This window comes from Cydia pomonella, chromosome 2 (assembly GCF_033807575.1).
Source record: "Cydia pomonella isolate Wapato2018A chromosome 2, ilCydPomo1, whole genome shotgun sequence".
NCBI classification, from domain to species: Eukaryota; Metazoa; Arthropoda; class Insecta; order Lepidoptera; family Tortricidae; genus Cydia; species Cydia pomonella.
In genome coordinates this window covers 31925569-31951054 of record NC_084704.1, presented here as the reverse complement: position 1 = coordinate 31951054, position 25486 = coordinate 31925569, and the positions used below count along the sequence as shown (strand labels likewise).

General features: G+C 35.7%; 1 protein-coding gene across 2 annotated transcripts in view; it reads right to left on the bottom strand.

Moving 5' to 3' along the window:
* The window catches only part of LOC133515368 (phospholipase A1 member A), a 29754-nt gene extending 4268 nt beyond the window's left edge, over positions 1 to 25486 (bottom strand). The window contains exons 1-4 of one of the 2 annotated variants that reach the window (XM_061847897.1): positions 25223 to 25486; positions 10244 to 10391; positions 7327 to 7552; positions 936 to 1116 (exon numbers count right to left, since the gene is read on the bottom strand). In XM_061847897.1, coding sequence (XP_061703881.1) covers positions 936 to 1116; positions 7327 to 7552; positions 10244 to 10266 — 430 coding nt within the window. In that variant the 5' untranslated portion in view covers positions 10267 to 10391; positions 25223 to 25486. Of the gene's footprint in view, positions 1 to 935; positions 1117 to 7326; positions 7553 to 10243; positions 10392 to 25079 lie in introns of both variants that reach the window. The other variant, XM_061847896.1, reaches the window with a different exon arrangement.

Below are 25486 nucleotides of genomic sequence, written 5' to 3'. Positions count from 1 at the left end.
TAAATACTGCAATTGGTTTAATTAAATATATCGAAAACATAAAGGACGAATAGGAAAGCGGTAGATATTTATTATCGAAAATACTTCAAATTTTCCCTTAAATGTCCCATAATTGGTGACGTCAATAGGATAACAATACATCACTCTAATAGGCAAGTATTTATTATGTTATGAATTTGAATATCGTCAAGGTGAAATTAAAACATTCGGTCGGTTCAGTAAGTAAGGTGTTTAGAGGTCGACCAGTTGATAAATGCTTATTCTTATTATGGTCTATACCATGCTAATTAACGGATGGCAAAATTCTGATGTCCATATATTATGCAAATATAATGCCAAGGGTAAGTCAACCATATTTTCGTCAATTCAAACCAACAAAAGGAATTTTGAATTGTCAAAATAAAGATTTACTGTAATGGGGTATTAATAGGTTTCTGGCGGCTAGAGGTTAAAGATTTAGGTAAATGAGTTGAACTTGTTGTGAACTCTTGTCTTCAAGATTGTATAAATCGTTACATTTATTTGCAAATGGTCCAATGCAAGCAACATTTAGGCATAATTTTATTGAATGCTGTTAATAATCGGGTCCCTAATTATATTGGTGTTGCTCAATAAACATTACCAAAGACATTGACTTCATTAAGTATTAGGTACTTTATGAAGGCGTCACAACTGAGAGTAGGTACTCTTACCTGAGATGTGACCAAGTTTTCGTTTTGGCAGGTGATTTGCGACCAGCTGCAGGATGTCAAACTTTATGTACCCGATGATAAGCCATTCCCAATGGCATAGGCTTCATTAGGTACGCTTACCTGCGATGCGACCAAGGTTTCGTTTTAGCTGGTGATTCGCGACCATCCCCAGTATGTGAGCCCCTACGCTGGTCCCAATGGTGTGCACTCGTTCCAATGACACTTAGCTTCATTCTAACCTACCTGTGATGCGACCAAGTTTTCCTTTAGGTAGGAAGTTGGCGACCAGTCCCAGAATGTGCGCCCCCACGCTGTACCCGATGGTGTGCACGTGTTCCGGCGGAACACTCTTCGTAGGGTGCTTCCGTAAGTATTCCAGCATCTGCGCTATACACATGCCGGCGAAGCGGGGAGCCCATTCTATCTGAAAAGCGACGTTTATTATATAAAAATAGAGGGCAAAAGAAGTAGAGGAAGAAGGAAATTAGCCTGTATGGATAACATTAAGGGCCGGTACAGACGGACTGCAACTCGACTGCAACTTGTATGGGAACTGCACGTCGACGTTGCAGTTGGAGTGCAGTCGGCATGCAGTTCCCATACAAGTTGCAGTCGAGTTGCAGTCCGTCTGTACCGGCCCTAAAAGCTGGACTCATATTAATGACGCTGCCAACCTGAGCAGAATGGCACAGGATAGAAATAAGTTCCGAGAGATGGTCGCCGACGTCAGATGATGACATAACAAAAGAAGAAGATTATAAGTGTCGAAATAGATAACCTACATACGCTCAGGGAAATATTCAAGAGTTTACTTTCCGGGTAAAAGTTAACTCCATTGAATATTTTCTTACGAAAGAGAGGAGGAGTCTTCTGACAGCTCAGGTTCAGCTCATCTCATCTCAAAAACAGATTGGTAAGTACTTATAAATCGGAAATAGAACGATATGAATAAAATTAGTATTGTTTGTAGTATTTTAAAATTAAAATTCTATATTAGGTATTTACCGCAACCCCCAACCTAAAATTGTTCAAAACTTAACATCTCGATCCATACATATTATTTAGTAAGATTTGTTTTGTAATAATCTGTCCATGCATGCTTTACTACTCGTACTTATACTTTTTTGCTTAGTTTATTGACATAATGTAAGTATGTATCTGATACTGTATAAGTATGTGTATAATTATGTGCACTAAACATTAAACACCATGACCTCCAAGGATACCTGTGCTAGTTGCTAAAGAGCAAGGTGAACAGTAATATTATATTTTATTGAATATTCATTTACGATCTCATATTATAATAAAATTCTATTAATTTATTACCAATCCCCAACAAACTACGCAACAAACTCAAAAAATCTGTCAGTCATTATTATCATTAATACTCATTATCGACTGATTTCGGCTGTGGCCGTGACATATTCAATTCTGCGTATAGGAGTACATTCCAAGCTTAAGGCGCGGTGTATAGTAAAATGCGCTATTTTTAAATCGATATTTACAGGCTTGTACAAGGATTTCATCGATTATTTTCTAGTATGTATAACTTCAGTCTTTGAACTAGCCGTATGCTTGTCAGAAACACGATGGCTCATCTTTTTCTCGATAGATTTTTGCTTTGAAAATATGCTTAAAACTGTATTTATTTCGATATTTTAGAAGTACTATGATGAATATCAATATGAAATTTACTTCATTCAATAGCTTTTAAGTTACTCTAACATTTTGCTTGTCAGTTTATCGATGCGTTAAATTTTTCATTCATAATTATGAATTCAACATTTTGTCTACTAAACGTTACCCTGCGTGGCAATACCGTCAGTACCCCAGTACGCCCGTGACCACTGTCAGCGTCGGACCTGTGCTAGTTTAGCGGACGTTACATAAAATGGATAATCACACTATAAATACACAAATATGTTATACACACAATGTTTTCATCACTCTTACGAAGAAAAAACTAATTTTTAAGCTAATTGATTCTTAAATACGGTGACATTTCAGACATCCATCCGTCATATTATCTTTTTTGACAAGTTTTACACACGCACCTGTCCGGTGATGAAATGGTGCCTTGCACCCGAGTTAAACACTCTACTTTTCATTTTTAATACGAGGAAGGTAAAATACATGTACATTTTAAAAAACACTGCTAAGTATAAAATTCAGTAGTACTTATTTCGTGAGGGGTACCTACTTTTAATTATCAATTTAGGTAAAATAATATTTTAAATGGCTATTACAGTAATAATCAAATTGATTACCTATTTTTAAACGTAAACAAATAAAATTAATCCGCTTGTTTAATTTATATAAGTCATTATATTGGAACAGCTTCATTTTTAACACATACAGGATGCAGGAGATATACTGGATTTAAATATGTGGGATTTAAATAGTGCTTAGTGGAAGGTACCATTTCACGTTTTTGTGGAAGTGCTCAAATGGCTGTAATAGTTTATGTTATAAGTGTTGAATTTGTTTGGTATTTCTGGTTTATTAACTTTCATATCAACTATTTTATTTTGTAAGGTGAGCAGGAGTGATATTTACCCTTCAAATTCCATTCAAAATTTTGCAAGTACTCGGTTCGGAAGTTCGTATATATTTGTACCTCTCGCCAATATTTTTATTTCACTGGTTAATTATTCTGTAAATTCAAGAATGTCACTAAATTCCATTTTTGATAATGTTAAACATAAAGTCCTTTGTAAAAGTTTGGTATAATACTTTTATACCATGCTATTTCTGTTTTGTATGAAATGAAAACTGGTGACATTTTATTTCTTTTTTCAAGTATAAATTTCGATGACACTCTGCCGTCAATTTCAGGTCTCAGCCAATTTTACCTTCTTCTTTAAAACCTTGGACCTTGTTATGTCTTTGTGATATGCTTTTACTATTTTTCCTGCCAATACAAAATATAAGTGGAAAAAACCGATCGAAAGTTTTGCAAAATATATTTTCTTCATTTTTGCATTAGGGTGCTTATGTGTAATATGTATATATTAAAATAGTTTATTTTGAAATGAATCACTAGTCAAGGCCTATAGTATATCCCTTCAAGTGGCAGAAGCCAAAACGTAAAAAGTAGTCACGTGGCGTGGCCCCGTCGGGTTTTCAGCGCGGATTTAGAGAATATTACAAATTCAACTATTTAAGCTTATCTATGTATAAAAGTATATATTGAAGCATATATCGTTAGAATAAGCACTAAATACGCTATTCGAATAGAACAATAATTATTAATATTTTAATTATTAAATTATTGTCTTCTTCTTCTTGGTCCCTCAATGCTGAGGATCGTGACATCATGTCCTTCTGTTGAAGTTGTCCTTGTTGTTGTTAAATTATTGTAATGTTTATTGCATTTCGCCACATGCACCTAACTAATCAAACCTAGCAACAGTGACATTTTTACAGTTTCCTTATTAAAAATGACTACCACCACAAAACAAAGTTATGATTGGAGGTAATTGTTAATTAATTTTCTACGTAGGGCTTAAAATTCAAAGGTTAAGTCATAAAAAGTGCCCGTGAGGAAACGGATTTTTTTTAACCACGTATTCCTGAGGTCATAAGAAGAATTTCACGTACAAGTTTAAGTCAATTCCGCAAAAAAAATGTGTTTTTTTTTTACTTTTTGTATGTTTTTAAACATATTAAGTTCATGTTCTTGGAAAATTTATGGATTAATATAAATTGGTACATTTTTTTTCGTAAAAATAAGTCTATTCAAATGGTACCTTGTGACTTTGATATCTGTCAAGAAGGTAGTCTAGACTAGGTCCCAAAGTGGCGACTGGCGACATAGCCATCAAAAAGGCGTTATGCACTAAAACACAACGAAAAAAAATTTTTTTAATTGCTATTAACTCTGAAACTAGGCGAATTAAAAAAGTTTATATGACATTTTTGCCTCTAAATACGATCCGGAATATACTGTTAAAATCTTTCCGTTTCCTCGAGGGTACCGTGTATTTACAAAATAACCTCTTTAAAAATCAAGACAGAACTCGACCTAGGCGTTCGATCCCGGATGAACGGTCCTTAGCAACCAAGCGTTAACAAGCGTGTGTATGTATGTTTTCCTTGTCTAACTTGCTAGCTACTTTTGGGCGCTAGAAGAGCGTAAATATACTTCAAAGCCTTTAATTTTGCCACTAAATATGGCAACACCTCACTAACCACCCTCTGTTGGCCGACAGCTTTCTGGCTATCGCATCGACCCGTGAGTGGTGGGCCACCACTTGAAGGGATAAATAACATAGTTGACGATAAAATAATTTTGTTAATCGGAAAGTTTTGTATGTTAATTAACTTTACGGAACAGGTCTTAACAGTTCTTTCCAAAGGAAAATAATACTCATTGAGACATTTCTAACAACCTCAAACGCAATTTGGTTGCGATATTTTGACACAGAGTTCCTATGGCCACCTCCTCTCTCATGCATCAGATCAGCTCGATGGTACCATAATATTTCATTGTCACCCTACTTACATATGTATGCAGATTTTCAACTTCATCTGAAACCTCAGTGGGTCAAATATACTTGTAATATTTGATTACAGACAGAGTAGACAGACAACAGACTGATTCTTTATTAGACATTAATTAAAGTCAGTCAATTATACTCATTACTACATAACTTCGAAGTAGTAGTAGTAGTAGTATAAGTGCATTTTTGCCATTATAAACTTTAAGTAATAAATAATAATAGCAGTTTTCTCGACTTTTGCATTTAAAATTTATAATCGTCTTCATTGTCGTCAATTCAAAAAATAATATAGAAATAGTCGTTACAGTTAGAGTCATGGTTCTTTTTTGAGAAGATAGCATAATTTATCGACTTTTTGGAGCTACATATGCTTGTGCATACCTTATGCTTGTTTTCAGTTATCTCAATACTAGCAAAAACATGCTACCTTTTTACGTTCACTTCCACAAATGACTTAGCTTTGCTAGTATTCTTCCTTTTTGCACTACTTGCCCGAAATTGACTTCTATTGCATTTTTAAGGTCAACTACGTTTTTAATAGGTATCTATATATGATTTAAAGCAGACAGTTGTAACTTTTGTCTGAATTAGTAAGTAATATTATTTCGACACAAAACGATTTGGTATCATTTTACTAGGTTCTCAATTTGCCGCGGTATACTCTAGTATTATATATAATTATCAAATTTTTAATTTCATTAAGTTTAAATCATAATCAATATAAATTTCCGGAAAAGATCCCAGAACTAACAAACCAGAATACGGATGGCGTCAGAATAAGGACGTAGGCTTGCTGCGAGCGCGGCGCGCGGGGCGCCCGCCTGCCTGCTTTACCACTTCGTCTGCTTCACCCCCTCAAAAACCTAAAATCTGTCTATAAGAGCGCCTTAAGCTTTTCCGCATTATTAACGATTAAGCAATGTTAATTAACTGGCTTGTTGAGCCATAAAAAGTATCAACTTCATAAGTTAAATCGTGGGTTAGTCATAAAACAAATTGCTCTTTTTTATTTTTTAGTTTCTTCTGACTGGGTAGTACCAATGATAATATATAACTATAGATAGGTTATACTCGTACGTAAGGAGCATAAAATACTTCCATATTTATTTCATTAGGTACCTACCTAATGAAATGAATGTAAGAAATGAATCAGTTTTGTGGTTTTATAGATTAATTTTTGCATACCATTCATCTTTGTTATAATTTTTATTGAACATAAGCTACTTGTCTCTTTCGATATGCGGAAGCTTGCCTCGGCGCGACTAAAGAGCAACTGTACGATTGGTATGACGAAATTTTTTTTAAATCCCCTTTATTATTGTTGGTACACTTGTATTGATTCCGAAAAACACAATATTTTAGTTACTCATAAGTTTTAACACAAATAATTGCGTTTTTAATAGCTGCTTTAAACCTCGCGCAAGTTTGCCTCACGTCCGTTTGTGACGTCCATTGAGAATTTGAGATTTTCCTTTAGGCTTTTTTTAGTTTTGAATTGATTTTGGGATTGAGGCATCTCTAACAAAATGTTTCCGCACCTCAATGAAGTGCCGGTACTTCATATCGTTTCTGTCCGACTACTGGCGAGTTGCCTCGCATATAACGAAAATTATAAAATATATAAAAATTAAAAATGCCTTTCTGCGTTATATAAATGTATTCTAATAATATCAAGAAACATAATAAAAGCAATATAATAACAATCACTTAAACACTTGCGGTGTCACGCCCTTTTCTTTGTGTGAAATAAAAAATATATAATTTTTTTGGACATCCAAACTTTTTGGTGTGAACGTATGGATTACGGTGAATGAGGTTGTCTATGCTGCTCAAAGAAATATGACGGATTGGCTCGCTTCTCCTTGGTGTTTCAGTCAAAATGGCTAATTGGAGAATTCTGCACTTCTATTTTATTGAAAATATGAATAATCTTAATGTTTGTACTGGAATAGGGCCATTTGTTAGAATCATATTAACATATACGTTTCTTTGAAACCATTATTTCCATGATTCTTGTTACTGTCATCATGCCAATATAAGCACAATTTTGGATCGCCTATTACCTATCTGGAAGTTATAATATCATTGGTGACAAGCAAAAAGTGATAGAGATATGTAATAAAAATACTGACCTGTCCAAGACAAGGCTCCTTGACCAAACTGCCATAATCCACGATAATAATGTTGTAGTCTCCCTTAGTGAAGTAGGCCTTGCGCATGTCAGTGCTGGGTGAGAGGTTCCTGCCACCGCCGAAGCCGTGGACGACCACCTTGGTGGGGTGGCTGGGGTTGAAGCGAGAGTTCGAGAGGGACTCGTTGTCCAGAGTGTCCAGGAGTTCGCCCTTTGCTTGCGTCGTTCTGAAATGAGAGGATAAAGAGGTGCAAGCATTGTCTAGGTATTAGATTACTATACTTATATAACATTGAATTTCGAGGCATCGACCGGTCGTGCCTTTCGGTGATGACTAGTTCACGTCTCTATCTTGCCTATAGGGGCCTTCTATTGTTATGTGCTGTGCTCCTGTTTGCGGTCGCCACTAGAGAAATTCTTTGCTGCAACGCCCATCGTTTCTACAGGGCGTAACAAAAATAGTGGGGATCTTATTAGAAGTATTAGAACAAATTAAATTATTTATCAGTTTATAGTGGGGATCCTTTTAAGATATTCGGTATCGTGTTCTGATTAGAAAAAAGTAGAATTTTTTTTTGACGCGAAAATCCTTTCCTTTGTATGGAGGGTTATCGGACTTAAACTACCGGTCGCATAGGAAACAATTTTTTTCGTGCCAAAAAATTGCGTAATTTCCACATTGACAAATTTCGAAAACTTCTCATATACGGGGTGTCTCCCAGCGGGGGGCTTTAAATACAGGAATCGATTCAACTCCCCACACTGTGCTATTTTTATTAGGATAATGTTGATTTTTCATTCATTTTTTTTTGATATCGACGTTTTCAATGGTAAAGCCAGATTTTTCGAGGTTGGTCTCATAGTCAAAGAAGCTCGGTGTAATGAATAGAATTGAGCCCTGGATTTAAAGCCCCATGGTGGAAAATACTGTATAGGGATCGAAATGTTCCGTTTCAATATTGAAAGTTTTCTTAATTTCCTATGAAATTTCCTAGATTTTTTCAACTTTTTTGAAATTTTCCGCAACTTGCAAACCTGTCGTCTTAACCTTCTTCTTCCTAGCGTTTATCCCGGCTTATTGTCACGGGTCATGGGAGCCTGGGGTCCGCTTTGCAAATAAACCCAAGAATTGGCGTAGGCACTAATCTTTACGAAAGCGACTGCCATCTGACCTTCCAACCCAGTGGGAAAACTAGGCCTTATTGGGATTAGTCGGTTTCCTCACGATTTTTTCCTTCACCGAAAAGCGAATGATAAATGAATGATATATCTCGCATAAGTCTTAAAAACCTATTGGTTTGGTGGTAACCTATTTGAACCCGCGACCTTCGGATTGAAAGTCGCACGCTCTTACCGCTAGGCTACCAACTCTTTTTTCTCCTGTAGTCTCACACACTGCCACTTAACAACAATATCTCCCCATTTCTATGAATGAGAAGTAGCTATCTCGATAACTGTTTATTTACTGTCATATGAAATGGCGATAAAATACTTAAAACTACCCGCTATACCTAAAACTGCAAATCCTGAAACCTTGAAACGTCTATCTTTATAAGCAAATTCGTATGCATGTATGTACTTATTACTTAAACATAAAACATAAGTTACGTAAGAGATAAAAAAAACCGGAAGATTATTCAAATTCGGCACCAAGAAGAGCTATAGAATGGCAATTAATGTAGTAGACGGCATAATCGTAGTTACTATGACGAAAGACAAATAATTATATAGACCGCTACCTTAAATACGAAGTAGAGTTTCCCCGAAGTAGAGTTTTAAGTTGGAAAGTGATTACATAGGTACACTCCCGATCTTGGCACTTGCCCTACCGCATCTGCTATTTTTGTGTATTAAGGGCGGTAAACAAGAATTTACGAACATATGTATACTTAAGCCGGAAGGCGAGGGCTTAATTAACACGAGTTCGTAATTCTTCTACCGCCCGTGGAACACACATTGTTTTTCAGCATACTTGTGAGGAAGAAAATAAATTTTAAGGGAAATAATTCTTAATCGTATGGTCACATTTCAAACATTCGTCCGCCAGATTGTAATATAAACGTCAGTATTTTAAAAGTAAGTAAAACTCAATATGCCCATTGCGTAATAAAATTTTAAAAAAATATTACGGTCGTGGTCGTAATATAGCTCATTCCATTTCAGTATGCTGGTATACAATAACACCGTTTACGAGCAAGTGTGATGAAAAGTCTATTTGTACGGAGATTAGCAGGTAATACCATTCACTCGTCGGTTACACAGTTACACCTATTAAAATGATCAACCACACGTGGAGGCTTCTACATCTCGATGACGCATATTAATCAACGTTACACAACAACAAAATGCATAATTTTAAATATTTCTATTTCCCATTGACTTGCGCATAATCTTTTAAGCAATCAAAACTTTAATCGACCTTGTGTTACAGAGGTTGAGGTAAAGGTGGATGCGAGGGTCTCGGATTAGCATTCGACATTGGCGAACGGTTGAAGCCTTTTTTGAATTTTAAAATATCGATTTCTAAAGTGGATGACGCTGGTCTGGGAAGTCAGCACTGATTCTTGTGACCCCAGGTTGAAGCGCTGTTGAGGTTGTGTTGTAGTTCCTTGTGTAACCCACGCTCATGGTGCAAGCAATCCCAGGCTGTAAACAGCGGCGTAGTGACAGGATGTAGGATATGGAGATAATTACGTTATGTGCTGCTACTCCAGGTTGAGGAACTGATAGAGTTGCATTGTCGCTGACTGATGAATCACTCACTTGGTGCAGAGGCAGAATTTCATACCAGGGAAAAGGCAGCGGTAGGGTGTTGGGACACATGAGACGGTGTTGAATTTTCCCTGTAGCAGTTTGGATTCAGATTTGATGCGCAACTAGTTGGGGTTGCATTGTAGTTTAATCTTTGACTTACTCACCTGGTGTATAGGAAGAACTGCATCCCAGCGTGCGGACAGCGATAAGGCGGAGGGATACATGAGGTGGTGTTGAAAATGTCCTGTAGCTGCTGAGGTCCGGGGTTGACGCGTAGCTTGTTGGGGTTGCGTTGTCGTTGGCTCTCTGATACTGCAATGTAAACAGAGATGGTTCAGATATTAGTTGTAATAAGTATAGCTATAATATTATCTTTGGTAATGATATATTTTATATGTTAGGTGTCTTTAACCTTCGCGTTCACCGGTTTTATGCTACCAATGAAATGGATATTTGCAGCTTGACCGGTTTGGCTGATTAAGTGAACAGTCCCTAAGTAAAAATTTGTAAGCTCTAAAAATACTGCCTACATTGTAACAGGTTTATCTCTGCCTTCTCGAACTGTTCAATGACATCCTAATAGCGTCAGTGTAAAAAAACTATGGAAAATTGAAATAATGAGCTATAATATTAGGTATAAATGCAAATTAGGTAAATTAGGTAAATTTGCGAACAAATGCAAAACATTGCAAAAGCGGGTATGTGTACATAGGACAGAATCCATAAATATTAGGTACTTTATTAAATATCATATCCGAGATGACTGAACGGTACGGGGTTTATTTATTTATTTTATTGCACTTAAAGAAGTGTAACAGGCAGACTTAATGCCTCTAGGCATTCTCTACCAGTCAACCATTGGGCGAAACAGAAATGCGTCAAGGTGGGTGCAGTGAGAAAAAAAAAACTAAATTATGAACGAAATATAATTACTACATAAATAAAATAATAGTATTTCTGCACCATAATTACCTTTTAGCAGATGTCTGCTTAAAATGTAATGTAATGCTGCAATATGTATCTACATACTAAAACCAACTAAACAAGTTACTTATGAATACAGACACGAGTAATTATTTCCAATTGCTTAGGTATTACGTATCATCGAATTGCTACGAGTATTTTTTTAAGATACAGATAGGTTACATATGGTTTGAGATTAAAAATTTCCCTGGTTTGGTCGACATGGCTTGTTTCATATAAAAAACATACATACATACATAAACATAATGAATATCTGACACTAATAAAAATTGTATTTTTATAAATATTTAGATTGTGCACCGACCCAACGAAAAAGATAAATGGAGGAATAGGTTAATTACGTAACAAAATACTAATTGGGCAGTATTTAAATACTTCATTATTTTAATTAATTGTGCGTGAGCGGTCATCTAATAAACAGAGCATAAAGAAACTAGTCGTGACTGTTTCGGTTATGTCGGCGATTTTACTGTTAAGTTCTATCCACGTAAGTGCGTGTCCATCAGTACCCCTAGTGTAACTTAGATCGACATCATAACGTGACGAACGCGTTTGCGTTAAGTCTCATTTTGTATAGGATTTTGAGTTTCCAAAACGTCCCGCTTGGCGCGCTCTTTCGAAATCCAATACAAAATGAGACTAAACGCAAACGCGTACGTCACGTTTGGAAATCGAATTTATTTACACTAGGGGTACAGGTATCTATACTGTGGGTTCTCACAGGCGCATACATGGTCAGAAATTAAGAAATGTAAAACCACCCTTTACGATTACCACAGTCCAAAAGGTCCCAAATATGGTCAAAAATTAACGCTGATATATTTGCTCAGGTGTGACTATTACTTGATTTTTTTATTTCTTAGATACAGGAAGTTTATTTAGAAACCTGCAATAATTTACGGGGTGATTACATAAGGTCATACTGAGAAACTTTCACTATGGGACCAACACTGAAATCGCGAAAAAAAATTTTACTCTCTCATAGAAAATGTCAAGGCAAGTTCAAACAGCCAAAATGTATGAAACAACCGATTGTTTATTCGCGATTTCGGGGTTGCTCCCATAGTAAAAGTTGCTCAGTAATACCTATATATTAACCCCGTAAATGACGACTACGCATTCACAATTGATGACTAAATAAAAACCCTGTATAGTAAAAAGTTTATTTATTTATTTACATAATAGATATACTTATACAGACGTTTTACTATTTATAACTAGCTTAAATCTAAAATAGGCCCTTGAGGCATTGTACCAAGGATGCTGGCGGCATTTCCTCGTTGTATCGCAATCCTGATACGTTGTGCGAAGAAGCCGCCAGTTCTTTGGTCACCAGTTACGACAACCAGACGCTTCGCGATTTCTGCAAAAAACATATGCGCGCTGGGAACCCCCCAGGTAATATATGTATTTATATAAACGGAAGATAAGCTCAGACGTAACCAAAAATAACATAGGTACCTTTTGTGGATCATAGTTGCAATAGGCACTGGACTATAGTTTGGTGGTTTTACGAAATCTGAACCTCATGGATGGAATACAATCTGACTCTTCTACAAAAAAAATCAATATTCACCTACAGATACAATTGTAGATTATACCTAACTTTTTATGACAATGTTAAAACTTACCTAAATAAATTATTAAGTATTTTAAGTTGCATATGGGTGTTATGGCATACCTACTTAAGCTGTAAATTTATGTCTATATATGAATGAATAAATAATACATTCAGATGGTTCTGAATATTGTCTATGGTATCTGGTTTTCGATACGATTTTAGACCCGAATCCAGATCCGGATGTGTCATATGTGGAAATTGTCAGTAACAGGTAATTTACAAAAATATCCTTCACTGACCACCAAAAATGTTAAATCGTTCATCAAATCGTCACAGTTACTAATATTGTTATGCTTACAACATGGTCTAGATAACTTTTCCACGCTTAATTGTGCCTATATATTAGAAATATTCATCACTCAATTTAAATCACCAATAATACTGAATATATTATTAGTGAGAGCAAGATTCCCTGTTATATCAAGAAAATATGTGAATATATATATATATATATATATATATATATATATATATTTTAATTTATAAATCTAAATGCGCCATATGTTGCTGCGATGGTTTTGCGAAATGCTTCGTTTATCTCAAGTGGTCTCAAGAAAATTATGCTGACTTTAGGTACTGCAGGAGCTCAAATACTTACCAAGCGTTTTAGTAATTTTCTAAAATTACGCCTGAGGAAATAAGCACGTCATTTATATGATGTTGAAATGATTTTGCAAGTCCAAAGTACCTACAAATTATGCACTTTAAATAATATTTAAATGTTTTTGCTAGTCTACATTAGTACAAATATGCTTTAAATAATTTTTAAATATTTTTCAAGTCCAATTACAAACATGCAAACTGTTTGAATAGTTACTGTAATGAACCGTGAATATTTTCGTCGCTAGTGTTATCTTTTACGTCAAACTAGAGTGACATTCGGCGCCTGAAATTTTCTTCGTTTATGACTATGGTAAATAAGAATCAGTTCTGCTCGCTTGCTTTGCGACCTGTCCGCTCGCCATGACGGTTGACAACGGAATGTCGACTTGCAGGTAGTTCGCATTGCATTTTTATTGTGAAAACGTCACACACTACATATTACAAGTAAGTATATATACTATTCGGACGGCTTCCTACCCTAGCAGGCAGTGACCCTGCCTACGTAGGCCATTTAATTGTTTTATTAACGAATATTTATGTGTTCGTGAGTGATGGATGTTATCTAATATTATATATCGTCACCTAGGACCTGTAGTATATGTAGTAGGCCGAGGGGAATCGGATCACAGGGTGAATCGGGTTGGACTAGGAAAAAATGTTGATATTGAAAATGTGACGTCGCAGGCTAACAGAAGACAGCGCTATAGATATTAGTGCAATGTCCATGTTTCATATATCAACGGATTTTTCATCATGATTCGATTCGCCTCGGACTACATCAGGCGGGCTGTATGCTTGTTTGCCAGCGTCGTGGTATAAAAAAAATGTCGGTCTGTGTAAGCTTGTACCAAAATACATTGAAAATAACCAGAGAACGATAGAAAATCAGTGCCAGTTGTTTTTTTTTTCTTGATGTAATTTATGTTAGGTATACTCTTAATTCATCATAAGTGAAACCTTCGCCTTGACAGTTTGGAATTCTATTTGAATAAATTAAATAGCTTTTATCGAGGTTGTCACACGCCATAGACGATATGCCATACCCGTATACTCGTTACATGGGTAAAACTCAATAAATTAATACACTTATTATTGTCTTTTGTAAAGCAGAAAAAATGGTCTCATGAGCTAAAGTCACGCTTTGTTGCCGCGCTTAGCGGTTCCTTCACTGACAAACGCTTCATGGTACGAACATCCAAGGAAGGTAGACAAAGTTACAACTAGGCCATCCAACATCAGACGATTCTTAATATCGGTATTGAAATCCAATTTCCGATGTCAATACCGGTATTGAAGTTGACCATTAAAAAATCTGTTTTTGTAATGAAACTAATTGAACAGACACATTCATAATTTAAATTTAGTTTATTAACCCACCTAATACATATATAGTATAACTTAGTATACTTTAGAACCTATTTCACCTAGATTCATTAGGCACTCCCACCGCCACTGCCTAACTAAAACGTGCCTTGACGCAACGCTCGGGTTTTCTTACAAACCGTACCTATTAGCAAACACGACCTGATCCATCATTTACCCATTACATTTTTGAAATGAAATGAAATGAAATCGTTTATTCACAATGAACATATGGTAACATAAGATCTTAAATTACAAACATTGTGTCCCATGATATATTCAGTCCATGTAGACATGTGAACAGTTGTCAGTGATAACTTGATTAGATCACTCGGTCAATTAAAATGAATTATATTTATATGATTAAATATAATTTAACATCAACTAATAAGAAATAATTTAATGAGGAGTCAATAGCATGAAAATATTAAAATTACAAAAAATAATAATAATAATAAATAGGATGAAATAATTATAAAAGATTTTCAGATATATTAACATTTAAAACGTATACAATAAAAATTCGTTTATATTCGTTCATTATGAACCGCAAGGGTCAACCACTACTGGTTAGTAAACTGAATGAGTCAATGCGCTTTCACTGATCGGGTTCGCACTGTGTGGACGCGTTACGAATGTTACGCCTCACTTATGTAATATCGTAGGTACCTAGTAAAATTGGTCTTGACATTCAGAATTTTTGAATAATGATGGGAACATGCCACCAAAAAGTCTTAATTAATCTGTCATTATAATTTACTTAATTATAAGAAACGGATAAACATAAGTTAAGAGCGCTGGTGGCCTAGTGGTAAGAGTGTGCGACTTGCAATCCGGAGGTCGCGGGTTCAAACCCCGGCTCGTACCAATGAGTTTTTCGGAACTTATGTTCGAAATATTATTTGATATTTACCAGTCGCTTTTCGGCGAAGGAAAACATCGTGAGGAATCCGGAACCAACCCTCTGGGTTGGAAGGTTAGGGCAGTCGCTTTCGTAAAAACTAGTACCTACGCCAAATCTTGGGATTAGTTGTCAAGCGGACCCCAGGCTCCCATGAGCCGTGGCAAAATGCCGGGACAACGCGAGGAAGACGGATAAACATAAGTTAACTAATAGTGCGGCTTGTAAAGTTTGATGAATAAGAGTAGGCAAGAAAGCCGCCAATCGTCGATATGCGAAAAATCGCTGAACCTACAATATAAGTAATGGTAGGTAACAAACTAAACAGAAATTAAAAAAAAATATTCGAGAATAAAAAAATGATAAAAATTGATTATTTACTATTTAGTCTAGTATTTGCTTTCATAAGTACCTAATAAATAGTAAACTAACTTATTTTCAATAAGCGTTTTCCAATAATTTCCCATAAAAAGACACGTCAATATTGGTTACCTTTTTTAATGCTAATAAAAACGAACTATAGTAATTGTAAGCATTTGTTTACAAGGAAGGCATCGTAAGACCGACACGCGTGGTCGCACGATGTAACGACTATAATGAGTCTATAATATAATCATTACCGCCGTGCAATACCATCGCTTTGTGGTTGACATGTATTGAGAAACATCCACCTTTGAAGACCCTGGAGGTCGCTTGCTTCATCACATTTTTAAATGCCAGTCTAGGGTAAATAATGGCATGGTGGTGTATAATGTTAAACTAAATACACCAGTCATCATCAAATAAAGGATTTAATACAATAAAAACAGATATAACTTGGGAAACTCCACTACGGCGCCGCCATTGCCGCGATGCTCATGCGCTATAGTGATGTGTCCATATCCAATACCGATTGTAGGCTGCACTCGAGAAAGCCTCATCACCGGTTATCAATAGTTAAGAGCCATATGAACCCGCTCTAAATATCTCACTTTTCTCTATTTAGAAATCACTATTAAATTAAATTCAATCACTACGCGTTTCCTTTGCCGCATTTTTTTACAAAAATAAAAATATCCCTGGATAGCATTAGTTATGTATATGCTTGCATATATTAAAATTTAAAAATACGGTTCTGCTTTGTTTAAGAGAAAATAGTGTTAAAGTTTTTTCTTCATACATTATAATTCTTATTACGTTTTTTTTACCGCTAATACGCATTTTTTTGCAAAATTGCAAACTTTAGGCACTAAACTCAACTTTACGTAAGTTAATTGGGGATATAAGTTTATATTTATTTATTTAAGTATAATTGAGTAACAATAAACTCACATTATGGATTATCTTGTATGTGCCTTATCAGTCATCATAACGCCACACAAAGATCTCAACAATGTTACCCTTTAGAGTTCGTAATAAAACTTGCGAATTACTATACTTTGCTCCCGTTCTCACGAGAAAAACCTTGTTAAGTAACCCCTCTATTGTCAGGCGTCGTTCAGTTAACGAAACAGAAAGTGTACGACGGCAATGTGTCTTCTTGTGACGATGGTACAGTTGTGTATTTAACCACAAAGAATATTTGCGAAAAAAATCTGAAGTAGGTACCTACCAAAACGCATGTCTTATTTTATTAAATGGTTTTCATTCCAAAATGAATCATTAAAGTACGGTCACGTCTGAAAATATCGATACGAAAAAAGTGCCAAAAATATGTATACACGACTTTATTGCCCATATATTAACAGTGTATACATATTTTTGGCATATTTTTCGTACCGATATTAAATTGTCAGACGCGACTGTACATTTATAACAATAACTTTTTATAACAGTAGTACGTCCCAATTCGAACGTATAAAATGATATGATATCTATCTGTCAAAAGTTCTTCTTCCAAAATATGGCTTCCATCAAATCTATGATGATTTTGCCAATGTCAAGTTTCGTTGTAAGTTTTAAGTGTGCTCGTAGAGCATGACGTTGTTCGGTAGTTACTAAAAGCCACGATGGATTGTCGGGTGTTGATTAAATCCACATGGCCATGGCCATGGCACATGGCCAAACGGATTTAAAGATTAGTTTTTCATTAGCTGCACACTTCCACGATAGTTCACTGCATAATAAGCTATCAATATTAGACTTTAAACAACATAAATGAGCGAAACACAAAAAAAAAACTCGAGACGTCTTCGCCATCTTGAATCTCAACGACAACGGTATCTAAAGTTATTTTGCTTGAATAAATGACAGTTCTGACACTCACAGATCGGTATCGCATCGCTATGACATCTTATAAGCATAGTTTCAATTTGGCCGGCAGTAGGTAGTAGTAGAAGTAGTAGTTTGACGATATGCCTAAATATATAAGCTAAATACGTCTAAGAAACTTTATGATCAATTTGGTAGTTGGCTGTTAACATGTAAGTATGAAGAAAAAAACAATAATTTGAAAATCGCTACATGACGTGTGTGTGCGTGACTTCAACTCTGAAGTTAAATTTTGTAAACCTTTAAAAAAGTGAATAACTAAGTATAATATAAATCTGTTTACGGCCAAAGTATTGCGAATAATGCAGTTACACTGGTATTTAGTGATTAATTACATGGTTAATTATATTTCCAATCATTATCAGGTTATATTTTACCATTTATGACTTATTACCACAGTTCAAGTTATTGTATAATTAATAATTAATTAATCCTCAAGTAATCTTTAGGAAGTGAGTTTAGGTTAGAATCTAGCTCAAATTTTGAATAAGTGACTTCTAACATTAACTCACGACTGCTTTAAATTACATACTTGTAAAAAGTGTTGTGAATTCAAAATTCGTGCTTTGAAAGCGACGATAAGTTGTTGGTGTCGGTTGTTATAAGTATTTTTGCTCATCGTTAGGGCGGCGTCTTTACCCATACGTATAAAAAAAACACTACCACTATCAAACTGACAATGACATCACCAATTTTAACAAAATGACTTGACGAGAGTGAGAGTGATGCAGTGTTAAATTATTGGTATTTTTGGTAATTCAGTAAATAATGTCTGTATCGATAGCACTAAATATATGTATATAAGAGTTCTACCGTACATATATGACACTTCCTACAAAAAAGAAGTTGGGCAGCGATTCAGGGACGAATCACGCTGTCCCTTTTTAATGTATGGCAGTATTATCCCTTTCGGCTATTTAAGGTTGTCAAAATTCAAGTCATTATTTTATCTGTGGTCGAGCACGCAAAGGGACGTCAAGTTGTGCCAACCCCACAGACCAATATTTTCTGTGTGCCAACCCTAATAATTGTTCGGAGCAATGCTGAGCTGAACGAACCCGAGAATGACCGAAAGGAGGAGTGTCGCCCCACTGTCGATAGTGAAGGTTGTAAGTAAATCTAATAAAATAAAATTACTGGTTTAGAGCGTTGTTAACACTGCCTTGCTTCTGCAGCGCATCTACGATGTTAGCTGAAGCTCGGACAGATAGTTTTCAAGCTATCCAGCGAAAGAAGGTTCACTATTAAGCAGACTGCGGGGCAGTAACAATCGCATTCTGTGCCCCTAGTGTAAATTTAGTCGATAGCGAAACGTGACGTACGCGTTTGCGTTAAGTCTCATTTTGTATAGGTTTTTGAACAGCGCGCCAAGCGGGACGTTTTGGAGAGTCAAAAATCTCATACAAAATGACACTTAACGCAAACGCGTACGTAACGTTTCGCTGTCGAAAATATTTACACTAGGGGTACTGAATACTGTAACTGGCAGGTTTGACTGAATGACTGACTGATATTTGAGCTTGTGAAAACAGAATCTAAGTTTTAATTTGAAACATATTTATATTCGTGCGATACATCGTGAATACAAACCTGAGATTTACAAGGAAAAAAGTATAACGAGGACATTCGAACCATGTCATAATGCAAACGCGAATGCGTGTTACTCGATCTCTGACACGGATCTACTCTTGCGCAACTCTGATGATACTGTGTCAAAAGATCGATGCAATTTGCAAAATTATGTTTTTTAAAAGGAGTATAATCACTGTTATTATGTTAGATAACGTTTGGAACGAATAATAGAGTCGCTCAAGTGAAGAATGAGACATCAGACATCAAAGTCTAAAATTGCATGCATGCTATTGGTTGTATCAATATGTCAGTGTCAAAAGTGACGTTTTAGTTTGAAGAAACGTCACTTTTGACGCTGATATATCTGATCCATATCGTATACACGAACGTATCGTATTGTAGATACGAACGCTTCGTATGACTTTAAGATACGTCTAGACCTAATATTTCACGTATCTTAAAGTTAGAAACGGGCCAAGCTGTACTGTTTAACCAAGATGATGGTAAATTGGCACCACTAAAAATCTGCAACATGGCGAAGGCCAAATAAAAGCTTGTTTTCATCAGACTTGCGCGAAAAAGATCTTGCTATCATGCAGGTGACTATGGCTTAAAGGACTCGCATCCAGGCCATAATTAATAAAAAAAAATGCAAGTGAAGGACTTAAGGCCTATATTGATACTGCGGGAGTTCTTATAATTCTGAAAAGATGTTATTGTTTTTTTTTTATTATGTCACTAATTCATACGAACCAAGTAGTTATAAATTAGTTTTACTTTCAAAATACTGACGTTTATTTGTGTGGGTTTATAAATATTTAATTTGATTTATTTAATACCTGTTTAAAATATACATCTTCAACCTAGCGTTGTCTCGAGCTAACGCCAGGGTCCACTTTCCTACTCAATCTTCTCCACTTTGCCCAGTCTTCTGCATCCTCAGGTGTGAGATTGTTCTCTTCCATGTCCGCTATTACGTCTAGCCAGCGCTTTTTAGGCTTGGCCGTTTAAAATATTATTAGACAATTTTCAATCATCGCTGAATGTTGGATGGGTCTGTGCCTTCGAAGCCTACCTGTCAAAAAATTATAATATGGCAGACGAATATTTGTTTGAAATGTCACCGTATTTAAGAATTATTTCGTATAAAATTTATTTTTTTCTATGCAAGTGTGATGAAAAACTTTGTGTGTAACTCCGGGGGCAAGAATATTGCAAACTCGGGTCTTAAATTCCCTTTAATTTTAATTAGCAGCAGAAGTAGATAAACTAGCGAGGTGTAATCCAAGTATAGACAATCTTTTGTTTTGCATGACCGGATAACCTGTAATTGGCTAGATTTTGTTAATACAAGTTGATGACACGTAGACACCACAGTTAGGTCTAAAAATATCGATACCGAAAAAGTGCTAAAAATATAATTATATACACTACCTTAAGTAACATTAGGGCAATAAGGCCGTATATACATATTTTTGGCACTTTGTCCGTATCGAAGGTGACTGTACTTTGTCGGCCCGCGTGTCTGTCAGTCAGTCTGCTCAAGTAAATATCCAAATGCAAGTACAAGGGAAACCTTGTTAATAAATTTTTGACATTCGGGATCACGACCCCAAAAATCACCCTTTTGTCGCTTAATGATTTTTAGCTTATCGTATTTTGTGAATCTTGTACTATATACAGATTTTTCGGAAAATTCTTCCTACAATTTTCTAGGTAGTTTTTGTCATAAGTAGGTAGTTTGTGTAATAATAATAGTTATAGTGAGCTCAATACACATATGATAGGAGTTGTATTCTGCAATGTCTATTAGTATTTAGTATTCTCATTTCTAGTAACTAAGGCAATGTGCGCGCAAACGAACGTGATTGGGATAAAGAGTGAACATCATGACCCACATAAAGTTCGTTTAAGGGCCACTTCACACTAGCGACTTTTGAGCGTCGGCGTCTAGTCAGGTCGCTATGGAAAATGACGTCGCTGTTTGTCAAGATTGTTTACACCTTTTCTAATGGTAAAAAAAACTAAGTATAGTCAGTTTTGTCTACGATTGGAACTATGCTGCAAATCGCATCTACTATCGTCCACGCTATTATCTAACTGTACGTAAACCTTATTGTAAAGATATAAAGTCCAGTGTTGGTCAGCCACTGACTATTTCGCTATATTTATTGCATTTGGGATTACATATTTATATATAGAAGCATTTGTATGGGGGCAACGGTGAAAAGGTATTAGCAGCGGTGTTAACAGGGGCTGGATGGACCTGCAACTTGATGGTGGCTGATTCGTCGTTGTCGATTTTTGGATGTTCTGGCTTTTGTTTAATGATAAGAGTGCCCGAGAAGTCCTGGGAGATATGAAGGGAATGAGCTGCTAGTCAGAAAAGATAATGTTAGTAAAACAAAATGAACCTTAAGCAATAAATTATTCAAGTATGACGTTAATTAGAAAAAAAATAGTATTTGTAAGTAATTGGTTGTTTCGACAGACGATCAATTAATCATAACTCAAAAAAAATATTTTCGTGGACTATTGTAGTCTATAATATAATTTATTGTTTCCAAAATTAAAGAATTTCTCCCATTTCATTCGTAACGTTGTCAGTGTCACATTACCTAACATCACCAAAATCGCGAGCCAGCAAATGAGAGAATCGTAACAATAACAAGTGAATCTGTTCAAAATTGTCCCAAATCAGTCAGTCACGTTTACAATGTAATGTATCAAAGTTAGGTAAGTCGGTGAGAGTAAAGGTTTGTGGTAAAAGGTCTTATGTGCGTATGTTTGAAATGTGTGCTCCGCCTTTCTCTTGCGCGCATGCGCGGGATTATGCAATGAAATGTGGTCTGCGCTTGCGTTCGGAAGTGGCGCAGTGGAAGTGTTATGCGTAAGGAAGTTCTAGTAGGTTCTGTTTATATTGGTGAAGATAGTGTTGGCTTTTGTTTTAGCATCATTTGTGTAATAGGTAGTTCTGTATTTTGATAAAATTGATTAAATAAATCTTAAATGAGATGACCATAATCATTAGCGCCTAAATTATGTAAGAAACAATACTACTTTAAAGGTCAGAGTCTCGGGCGTTACTCGAACTCGCGACTCTGGACGACACTTCACTCGATGACAGCGAATATTTCCACCATACTAAGCAAGGAACGAGTAATTCTTATTAGTCTTATTACTAAAAACACTATTTGTTACTTTTATTTTAATTTTTATTTGAGATAATGTATAATATGACTACCGGTATATCGTCGTTGAGAAAGCCAAATCCGTTATGTGCTCGATTTTTGATTAACAAATAGTTACCTAGTAACAAAATACATAAGGTATTAATTACTTTGATTAAAAATCGCGCACATATTGGATATGGCATTCTCAACGACGATATGTAGTCTTTCTAAACTAACCGGGGCACTACCTCCCATCTCCCGAAGCGCTTCGTCGTTTCTTTGAAACCTAAACTTGTGTTTGGATTATACCAGATAAATAAAATTCTTGGAATATAATGTATAATAGTGAACTTATTGAGCATGAAAATATTCAATTGCACAGCTGTCTCACTTAAGATTTTATTCATATATAAAAAACTCCGATTTCGTCACTGACTTACTCACTCGCTGATAAAGTGATGATCATCAAAACCCTTCCGGGTACTTCCTGGAGTCCTAGAAAGCTGAAATTTGGTATGTAGGATATTATTAGTACACAAACAACAAAAAAATTAGAAACTTTATATTTTTTGCCCCTAAGGGGTTGAAAAGGGGGGTTGTATTGTGTATGAGGAATAAATAACCACTGAACCGATTTAGTTGAAATTAGGCATGTAGGTCCTTAGATAGTTTTTGTTATGGGGAAAAACCACTCCATAAGGGTGGAAAGTGGGAGGGAAAGGGCGTTTGGGGGAAAGGGGGTTGAAATTTTTATGGAGAATCAGTAAAAAAGCAGATTGTATAAAAGATGCCCCAAGATATGTAAGTATTTCAGGATTTTTAATTGTAAAATCACCCCCAACTCCATTAGGGGATGAAAGATTGTCATAACCAACTTACAAAAAGAAGTGAAATCCTATCAAAAACATTTTCATGTATAATGTTGCCAAGACAAAACCATAAGGCTCGCACTATCATAAAGTTATCAGATCTCTTGTAGAGCCAAGCTTTTAACTCTACAAACCCTGAAGCCCTTGATCTTTGTAAATATGTGTAAATTAAATATATAAATTACATCTTTGCATTAAGGATTGGGCCTGATCTAGCGTGAGTTGTCCTTCAGCCCCCTCCTAATGCGAAAGGTGAAGAGGAATAAATTGCAAAAAGCCTAAAACATTACGCCATAGATACAATACAATACATTGTCATGTAAATACAAATATTTTAGCCACATGTTTTAACGCGGCGTGTCACGTAGGTCAGGTCTGTGTACTGCCTGTCTATTTGCAAATCACTCCATCCAGGCTGTGAGCTAGTCCCCAGTATTACTTGATCCTGACTTGTAATATTAGGTAAGTACCTTACATTACAAACTTTATATTTTTTTAACAGAATAAACCATTATTTAGTGCATCGCATTTACGCAATAGCTTAGTATGTATTTAAATGTGTATTCGTAAATGGGCAAAGGTTGCATCTCCTTCGCTTCGTGCACTGCTGCCGTGCTAAGCTAAAAAGCGGTAACTGAAATGAAGATTTAACGTACTGTAATATACTTTACTTTCTTTATTTGTTGTTCATTGTTCAATTTTCAAGAACATAAATGCTTTTGAGATACCGCCGCCGCCGATTTAGCTCAGGAGTTCAGCACTCCTCTCTAATGTCTAAAAGACCATTGTTCATGTATATCATCTCATAAGTAGGAACGTGATTAAGAATAAAAAAATGCAAAAAATGGTATAAATTGTTTCTACTTATCTCTTTATATTTGTTCGTTAACCAGATACAGCATAAATAAGGAGCATTACCGCTGATGTTATAAGCAAATTATTTCACTAAGTTAAAACAACTGCACGCAAACTCACATTTGATTCGGTTTTTGCGCCAGTTTCTTCACGCACGATATTATACTTCGTTGACTTTACGTAGTATGTATAAAGTGTAAGATGCTAATTAAGTTGCAATGGCTAAATAATTTGATCTCTACCGGTTAATCCGGCTTTTACTTTGAAAAATTCCGGGAATATTTTTTTATTACCTCGTAGCGTAGCCTAGCATCCAGCTAACGGCGTCGCTTGTTTAACTTTAATCCAGGGATCCGAAACCGGTATTTTTTGTATGGGAACGAAAACGATATTTTTTCGTTCTTTGACAATTATTTCATTTCCAATCTAATAATACGAAGTACTTATCTAGAAACACAACGAAGTCCTACATTTTGAGTATAAAATAAACCGAAATTTACGGTTATTTAGAAGTTTTTGAAAAAAAAAAACGGTTCCAATCCCGGGTTTAATCTACTGATACCGCAAGGATGCGGATTGCGGTTGATTACTTGCGTAATTCCTTACTGCATACGAAAATCAACTGAAATTGCTTCAAATTATAGAAAAGAAAAAATACCCTTTGCCTGAAGAACGATATAAGTAAATGAAGAATAAAAATTAAATCTGTTGTTAAAAGGTTTTGATCTAAAACCCCTATTTTGGCTTGACGTGTAATTATTACAAATTGCAAAACTGATTATTATCACTAAACGCCGTTTTTCTACTTACCAGGAAATTGCAAAAGGACTACTCCGGCAACCAGCAACCACTTCATTTCAACCATTTTTCATATAAATAATTTAACTAGACATCACAATTTTACACAGACATAATATTTGTTATCACGGACCATAACTAATATTATTGTTTACCGCGTGATCATGTCGTACGGGTGCGTGTGCGCCGGTCGTGTTCCGTGCGGATACTGGCCAGCGAAAGTGGTGGAGCTGTTGGGACACGACCCTCGAATGGCTTCCTCTTGCGCTGTGCACCATGGATATGATAACCACATATTAAGTATGTTTTCCTACCTTGAGAAAAAAATGAACGTGCGTCATTGTGTCACCCTTCCTGTCATAATTTTGTTTTGAGATGAATATGAATAAAAATACAGAAATCATTGTAAGCATGTCATA